Source organism: Henckelia pumila, chromosome 2, assembly GCF_033568475.1.
Source record: "Henckelia pumila isolate YLH828 chromosome 2, ASM3356847v2, whole genome shotgun sequence".
NCBI lineage: Eukaryota > Viridiplantae > Streptophyta > Magnoliopsida > Lamiales > Gesneriaceae > Henckelia > Henckelia pumila.
The window spans coordinates 14,117,732-14,126,897 of NC_133121.1; the positions used below are offsets into that span (position 1 = coordinate 14,117,732).

General features: G+C 34.8%; 2 protein-coding genes across 3 annotated transcripts; one reads left to right on the forward strand and one right to left on the reverse strand.

Annotated features, from left to right (window-relative positions):
• Window positions 1–3,600: 3,600 nt before the first annotated feature.
• LOC140883515 (DNA-directed RNA polymerases II, IV and V subunit 8B-like) lies at window positions 3,601–7,497 on the forward strand. Of its 2 annotated transcripts, XR_012150416.1 has the most exons (5): window positions 3,601–3,720; window positions 3,932–4,089; window positions 5,349–5,440; window positions 5,589–5,806; window positions 7,380–7,497. XR_012150416.1 is itself a non-coding variant. In XM_073290013.1 (4 exons), the coding sequence occupies exons 1-4, from the start codon at window positions 3,618–3,620 to the stop codon at window positions 5,695–5,697; spliced, it is 462 nt and encodes a 153-aa protein (XP_073146114.1). In that variant the 5' UTR covers window positions 3,601–3,617; the 3' UTR covers window positions 5,698–5,839. The 2 variants fall into 2 exon arrangements, 1 of the variants encoding a protein (XP_073146114.1); XM_073290013.1 differs by lacking the exon at window positions 7,380–7,497 and having other exon boundaries at window positions 5,589–5,839.
• LOC140883513 (BTB/POZ domain-containing protein At5g17580-like) lies at window positions 6,447–8,588 on the reverse strand. The gene is made up of 3 exons (XM_073290012.1): window positions 8,504–8,588; window positions 8,282–8,351; window positions 6,447–8,163 (listed from the first exon to the last, which is right to left on the reverse strand). Exons 1-3 carry the CDS (start codon window positions 8,536–8,538, stop codon window positions 6,586–6,588), a joined length of 1,683 nt encoding a protein of 560 aa, XP_073146113.1. The 5' UTR covers window positions 8,539–8,588; the 3' UTR covers window positions 6,447–6,585.
• Between the last annotated feature and the right edge of the window lie 578 nt (window positions 8,589–9,166).

The window sequence follows — 9,166 nt, forward strand, 5'->3', positions numbered from 1 at the left end:
AATAATTTTTAGATGATATCATTAAAATTAGGTTTTATTTTAAGTTACTTTAATAATATTATTAAGCTGTTTTTATATCAAATATTAAATAATTTTGTGCTAAAAATGTAATATATTATATTTTAGTTCGTAAACTCATATAATAATCTATTAGTACTAGTACATCGCATGTGGTTTCCACATACTTAGATAGTTTAATTATTTGAGAAAATCAGTGCCGGCTGAGTTTTTAAGGTCTGGGGCGAGCGTAAAAAAAATTGGTTCCCTTAAAGCTTAAAATTCATATATTTTTCCATCAAAAAATATGATATTATAAATAACATGAATTCTATAAATAAAATTAAAGATAGATAAAAATATTTAATAAAAAAATACTAATAAAGCAAATATCATCCCAACCAAATGTGAAATTTATGTTTTGAACTAGTACATGTTCACTTGAATTGTGACACCCGGGGCTGAAGAGGCAGAGAGTGATCGCCGGTGCCAAGAGGTTGCACGGACAATGAGCGGCTCCTGGTAGGCTTCTAGGCGGAGGGAGACATGAATGAACCGATCCCGTGCCGGAATGAGAGAGATTCTGAGACTGTGTAGGTATGAGACTATATGGTTGAAGAGGGCTTAAAAAATTTCATATGTATTACTCATATTAAGAAGATGCATTTTCTTTTCGGGAGCTCATCATATAAGAACTCCAAAGTTAAGCGTGCTTGATTTGGGGCAATTTTAGGATGGGTGACCTCCTGGGAAGTTTCTCAGGGTGCATGTGAGTGAGGACATAAGCACGCTGAAAAGACCCGTCTTGATATAGTAGGTTGTTACAAATGGTATCAAAGCCGACCTCTCTTAGTACGGTATGGTTCGGGGACGAACCAAGCGGAAGTTGGTAGGCATGTGACGCCCGGGACTGAAAAGGCAGGGAGTGATCGCCGGTGCCAAGAGGTTGCACGGACAATGAGCGGCTCCTGGTAGGCTTCTAGGCGGAGGGAGACATGAATGAGCCGATCCCGTGCCGGAATGAGAGGGATTCTGAGACTGTGTAGGTATGGAACTACATGGTTGAGAAGGGCTTAAAAGATTTCATATGTACTGCTCATATCAAGAAGGTGCATCTTTTTTTCGAGAGCTCATCATATAAGAAATTCAAAGTTAAGCGTGCTTGACTTGGGGTAATTTTAGGATGGGTGACCTCCTGGGAAGTTTCTCAGGGTGCGTGTGAGTGAGGACATAAGCACGCTGAAAAAACCCGTCTTGATATAGTGGGTTGTTACATGAATATTTATCGTTTTGGAAGCAAAAATATGATTAATTTTGCATAAAAGTGTTCTCAAACAGTACTTCTTTTCTTGATTGATATATAGTCAAGTCATTTTTCTTTCACATAACATAGTTGATCGGAGATGAGTTTCGCATAACTTCAACTTGAAAACCCTCTTTTGGTAAATGCAACTTTTGATGGATCACAAAAATTATGCAGTGAAGTGTTAGAAAATATCCTGAAACGAATCGATAAACATATATCAAGTGATAGCGAGCTTGATCATCATAAAATGGTGGGGATTTGATTTTTAGCGAGAACTTGCTAGATAGATATTCTGAATTGATTATCGATTTTTGCTGAATATTTATGTGGATAAAAAGATAAATAAACAGTGAGACTTCAAGTCTTCATCACATGCTGCTACCCATTAATTATTATTCATGAGATGAGGTCATAAATTAATTATATACTCCCTCCGTCTCAATTATATAGTATATGTTTTTTTTTTTGTCTCATATATATAGAACCCGTTTGGATTTCACAGATTTTTTTAAAAAAAAATGCTTTTTTAAGCTCTAATTTTGGGCTTTTGAAAAAGCTCTAAATTTGACTTTAAAATGTTTTTTTAAGCATTTAAATAACCATCCAAACACCTTATACACTAAAAAAGCATTTTTTTAAAAGAAAGTTCTTTTCTGGTCTGACTTTTGACACCAAACGGGGCCATAGTCGTATATCATATTTAGTAATATTTTTTTACACTCCTTTACTAATATATCCCTATTAAGTACACCTTAAAAATTGTGCAATCATTTTTAAATACATTAAATAGGGATAAAATAGGAAGTTTGTATAAAATTTGTTTTTCCAATAATTTTTTCTTAATCTGTGTGAAAAAAAATTAAGACTATGTATTTGAAACGGATAAAGTACCATAATAGTAATTTTTTAAAATGTTGGTGCCCCACAATTTTGGGGCCCGAGGCACTTGCCTCAAAATTAATATAACAGGTCCGGGCCTGGAAAAAACAGTCGGGAATATGGATAAAATAAGACCGTTTGACTTGTATCTTGATAGATGTTGTGACACAAGATGAGACAGGACATGAATAAAATGTTTTAAGTCGAGACTAGAGTTAGACTCTATCTCCTTAAGAGGAATTTGGAGCGTCAATGGAATATGACAATCGTCAACAGACTTACGTTTGTTTTGTAATTGAACCACTCCAAATTACATCCCTTCCTGATGCTCCTTTGATACACCAGATCTCAACCACCCATCTAGCGGTTCAGATTCATATCCGGATTCATCCAACGTTTATTGGCTACGAAACATCATAACCCTTCATGTGATCCAACTCATATGAGCACTCCTCAACCGCTTCCATGGCATACGTCTTAGTGGCATGCAAAGTGCAAAGTGCGCCATCAATGTGCTCTTTGCGTCGGTGCGCTCAGACTCGGTTGATGCGTTGCACCTCTTTCGTCTTGGACTTGACTTGAACTTTATTTAATTAATCAATATACACAATAATATATATGTAGAAATAAAAAAGTACAAAACTTTTCATGTGAGATAAGTCTCATCTCACCTACTACACATCAATTGGGTCTTGAACACCAATCTTAAATAATTAATTTTTCATTCACCCAAAATTGGTTTGAGTAAATTAATTAATATGCCAAAATTATCTACTCGAAACATAGATTTCAATTTTTAAGTCAATTTTCAGTTTTATCGGACGAGTGATGCCCTATTAATTTTCGAAGATCAATGAACCTCAAAACCCATTTTTACCACGCTAAGCTCAAGCCCGTGCGTGTGATAATATTATATAAATATTATGTATTTACATATCTATATATAATTATTTTATTTTAAATATTTAATTAAAAACGAATGAAATTTTAGATTAAATGCAAAAGAGATGATCAAGAAAAGAACATGACTAAGAAGTTGAGAAAGTGGTATATTATCGTGTAAGTGTTACCGAATAATAATAGTAAGAGTAATTTTGTATGACCATTAAAACGATAAAAAAACAGTTATTATAACATCTTCGTATATTATAATATCGCATAGATGTATAGATTATACAATGATAATAAAATTTATTGTTGGTATTCTTGACTAAAATTTATTATAGATAATATTGATATAAAAAGGATTAAACAATCAAATGAAACTGAAATATTATGTCTTGTTCAAAAAAAAAAAATGCATATATGTGTCTGCATATCTATATATATAGACACATATTTTATTTTATATTAAATATCTGTATATTATTATACTCCATAAAGAGTCATTTTTTAAAACAAGCATTAAAATTCGAATTACAGATTTTGTCATTATATGTTTTTGCAAAGCAGGTGGCAATTTCGGAAGATTATGGCAGAAATTCACTTTGACGAGACCATCGAAGTTCTCAGTATCGAAGACGGACAAAAGAAGAGAGGTAAACGAAAAAGCCACGATCTTGATGTTCCCTTTTTTATTTAGTTCGTGTAAAGAAATCTCGCTTGCACTCGAGAAATCAGACATGGTTTCTTCCCCTTGGGTTTTGTTTCTTTGGAGGGATTTCGTTTCTATGTAGTCTGAAAGTTAAAGTTCGAACTTTATGTTTGTTTCTTGATTTTCCAATATGCGAATCTTGGATGATGCTGCAGTTTATCGCATTGTGGCAAAGAGCGAAAAGGGGGAGTTTTATTTGGAACTAGACGTGCACACATCACTCTATTCCATGCTCCCTGGAGAGAAATATAGAATGGTGATATCTAACTCTCTACATTTGGATGGTTCAGATGTGTCTGGCTACTTTCCTCAGGTTCTGCTCTTTTTGGTTCCTTCATGAGTTATTGGATTGGGTTCATGTGATAATAATGGTAGTTGATTGTTTTCTTGATGCGGGAAGGCCGAGTTGGGCCATTTTAGTTGTGGAATTTCTCTGAAGTTGTGCTTATGTGAAGTGGTGATTTGAAATTTTAAGGGACATATATATTTCATCAGAGATTGTGACCGGAAAATTTTAATTTTGGAACGGATGTGTTACTCGAACCCCTCCTGTTTATTGGGAATTTAATGGCTTCACTTACTCAATTGGCCAAGCGATTCCACTTGGCCCTGTATGGTTGGTTTGGTTTGCATATAGATAATGTAATAAAATAGAAATGGTTAGACTGTATGGTTATTAGGAAATATACAGTTGCATTAGTTCTCAGAAAAATAATTCTTGACTTGTTCATCTTTGTTTTCGGCATTTTTTTTCACTTACTTCAATGGTTATTTAGTTTATCTTGTAGAACCTGCATTAACTGATGATTATTTTTTCTGTGATACGCATGTACTGACTACTGCCTTACCTTTTTTAGATTGATACCGCCTATAGGACCCTGATAGTGGAAGGTGTTATCGTATAGTTATTTACCTTTTGGTGTTTATTATTACGGCCCAGAAGGGGGTAAGAACTCAGATTCTTTGGCTATATCTCCTACAATTTCACCAAGGTTCCATAGCCTTGCAAACTATATTGCTCACAATAGGCTTTGCTAGTAGCATTTCACGTTTATCTTTGGTTGGTGAAAATGAGTAATCTAAGTTGCTAGCTAAATTTTATATTCAGTGTGATCATTCATCCCCCGAACCAATATGAGGACAAGAGTATTTATTACATTTACTTCTCTTACAATATGAAACATCTTCATCGCGGTGTAGATTCGATGTATAAGTGGCAAGATTCTAGAGATAGTTCATACCGGTTAAATTAGCGGCTTCCATCCGTACAACAATTTTTCTTGGCACAATTGGCTCCATTGACAATTAATTACTATGTCAACGCTGATTTCTTTGTAAAAATGGTTAAGCAGTGCTTTATAAAAGTCGATGCTAAACTGTCTCAAACCTTTTCGCATGAATCAGTGTGGGATAATAGTGTTGCACCTTTTTTTTTTTTTTTTGATAAAATAAATGGGCATGCTCAATAACCATCAGCAAACACGATCAATTTTGGAGTGAAGCTTGTCTATTATGCATACTCACATGTTTAGCATATCAAGGCTTAAATATTTTGCTTAATTCCAATCACAGGGCGGGCAAAAATCTCTTGCTGATGAATTTGAGTTTGTGATGCACGGGCTGCTATACAAGATTTCAGAAGCCAAAGGCAGCAATACTCAAGTGTAGGTCATGTGCACATTTTTTTGTTTACACCTGATTCGTTTTCTCAGAACTGCAACAATTTGGCGTCTTCTTTTTGTGATTTATGTCTGTTTATAAATTAATCTAATATCGTTTCCAATTTGGCGTCTGATATCCTTTTTTGGACAGGGTGGTATACATTTCGTTTGGAGGACTCCAGTTGATGTTGAGAGGCGATCTGCTGAAGATGCATCAATTTAGCAACAGAAAACTGTTTCTTCTCTTGAAGAAGATGTGATGCCTAATGGAATTTCCTGGAGTTTCAGCTGCTTATTTTACATTTTTTTTTAGCTGCTTATTTTACATTGTTGGGATTTGGAAGTTAATCTTGCCATCATCTTTTGAAGGTGTACGTTTGAGTTAATTCTGATTCAGTGCTCGTTCATTACTTTTTTTTTAAAAAAAACTTTCCAAACTAACTTTGACCAGTTTTTCAAATAAAATTTTCGTTATTTGGTATATCATTCACGACATAAATATGTAAATGACGAACACGTTTTAAAGAAGAAAATTTCATCCATCTTAAAGAGAAACTCAATCCTATTCACATTTTAATTAATGGATTATGTCTTGCTTCGAAAAAATTAAACCCAAAGGCCAAAACATTCAACAACCCATAATTTCTTATGGACATACTTTGGAAATGTCTTTTGTTTTCACTATTCCTAAGTTCGAATTGAGATAAAATTTCCCGGGGAGCTAATAGCTAGTGTGCAAGCGAATTCTACACTGATTCTGATCCTAAAGTATACACATAATCACCTTATAAAATGAACACTTCACATTCCTTCAGTTTACTGTAATAATAATCTCTATTTTCTTTCATATCCATTGTAAAAGAAAGTCTAATCTTATGTTTAAAAGCCATGGAAAAGGGGATTAAACATTAATTTAAAGCTAATTTCTGTGATAAATACACATTTAGTAGTAACGTCATAACAGAAAATTTTAAACCGAACAACAATTCACCCATCATGGCTGCGCCCATAAAAAAATTCCAAGTCATACTTGAAATGTCATCGAATAAAAACATTGAGATATTTGGGTTTTGCTCACTGATTCAAAATAAATTCATGAAAAGAATTCTCAAGTATCTTGTACTAAGCAAGATATTAAATTCATAGCTCTATTTAGGATGCACCTTTTTCTTCTTCTTTACATGGCAGTCACATTCATGTACACTTGTAGTTGCACACCCCAACTTCCTTTTCATTTCTTTCCAAATATTCTTTCTAGGACTTTTCACATTTTTGCTGCTAATTTGTCTCCTCATAGCATTGCATTCCCTCTCCAGCTCCAATACTTTATTTCCGATCTCCTCGATTTCTGTCGCTACATCTTCCTCGCCCTGTTCCTCCGCTTCCGCCACCTTCAACAGCCCACCACCATAAATTTTCACTTCGTTTGCAATTTCGTCTCTCAGTTTCAACTGTCCTAGGAATAGCACTTGCACCACCACACGAGTCGGCAACTTATTGTTCTGAGCGGCATGTTCGCATGCTTCTCGAGTCATCTTGTTACAATCCAAATACCTGCATAGTTCCTCCTTCTCTGATTCTGTCAAGTACCCGTGCTTGTCTAAGTAGATGTCAATAGCCCTGTATATGCCATCAGATGTTCTTGGAGTCCCAGCCGATGCTGCGACCGACATGTCAGCAAATGCCATGAAAGTGGTCATTTTTAAGTCTATATCAGGAGAAATTTCTGCCAAGAATTCATCCATAAGTTCAGCTACTGATAGTAGTCCAGAATCGCCTGGTCCGGTATAGTTGCTGTAGAAATTCTTCAAAATTCTCATTACACATTCAGTGTCATACCGTTCATCCTTTGAATATCCTTGACAAGGTATTAACAAGTCCTTCACAGATGCAAGATCTAATTGATTTCCTATTCTGATTTCTAACTCATTTTTGCATTCAGGTTTTGCTCCGAGTGCCATTGCATGGTGCAGCATTCCGAAGAGAAATGTGCAGGGAAGAACCCCTTTTTGGCGTGGCAGCAGTCCCTCCAAAACCTCAACTATTTCTCTCTGAGAATTTTCTACATATGCCGATGCATCATCTCCTCTTTTGGAAAATAACCATTTCTTTGCGTACTCACAAAGATTTGCAGCCACATATTCTTCAGGGACTTTGCGTTCAAGCATCCTACATATGATATATTCATACAACCTCAATGAAAGTATGGTTAAATCTTCCGATTTCCAGTCATGATCGAAGAGGTTCCTCCTCACGCTTGCTTGCCTTAAACCACTGCCATTCTCTTCACTATCTTCATCAGAGACCGAATTCTTGATCGGTTCTCCTAGTAAACGTGGATCTTCCAACACTTTCGAGACAACGGATTCCACACAATAATCAACAAGGCCTAGCTTTATAGCTTCTTGTAGAACATTCTCAGCAGTCCTTAGAGCTTTAATGGATTTGTTCCAGCTAGGTATAATATCTTGGTCGAAAAACATGAAGGCCTTGTTTAGCAGATTGTTAGGACAGTGGCTTTCGGTCATTCCAAGGTAGTGCGCAACACAGGCTACACGAACAACGTTTTCTGTCGACAAGTTGATTTCGTATCCCTGGCAGAATCTTTCGACAATCTCCAACGAATCTTGATCAGCTGGGATATCGCGAAGCAACCGGGAAGGATTTTCTTGAGGGCTCTCTTTCAAGAACTTTGCTAGTTTTTCTGATTTGAGGGCCAAAAGTTCCTGACAGCAATTCAAAGTTAGGCGCACCAGAATGAATACAAGCAGAGATCAAAGACGAAAAATTCGATTTCATGTTAAACAGAGACTTAGTTGGCACAGGGAGATTGATAGTTTTTACCTTATCCAGTGTGAAAACTGATCCACCTATATGAAACTGTACTTCTGATGAGGGTCTTGCCCTTGGTCTCCTGAACAAGGAGAGGGGAAACACCATGTTACGAAGCAATAATCGGAACTAACTTCTGACTGTGAAACTCTATCAAATGGGTTGGCTTCATGTACTCGAGATCATATTATTTTATTTTCATTTGAAAACCGAAGTCTGAGTGAGTCGGCTTACCATGTATGACATTCTATGGCTTGTCTAGCTGCCATCTCCCAGCTATTTGATCGATCTCCTCTTTGCAATACCAGAATGCAGCAAATTTATGATTCTTGATGTGTCTGAAAAATGTATGATTTTTGATTTCTTGGGATGAAAATAAGGTTGTTCTTGCATTGCTTGAGAATGAAGAGGTAGCACGTTTGTAATTTGAACAAGTCTACCGTTGCTATGTGGCTGAGTTTGTTAGGATAGGCTTAGATTCACATGGGATTTCTTGATATTCTATTTTACTTGGCAAAATATGTTTGTGTAATTCCAAGGTCATATTTGATTTTCAACGTAATATTTAAAGTATAATATATTTTATCTAAATTAAATTAATATTGATTTGTGATTAATAAGAAATAAAGAACTAGATAATTTTAAAAAAATTTAATATTATCTATAGTAAGTAAAATAGAAAATGAAGAAATAAGTCTAATATATTAAAATTAAATATTTTGATAATATTAATAACGAGAATTTCGAAAATAATTAATTGATAATAATAAAGAATAGAAGTAAAAATAAATATATCTATAAATAATCATAATAATAATTTATTATTATAATGATAATAATTCTTATATTAATATTAAAAATTCATTTTTCTTAATTTGTAAACTTTATTTTTTATTA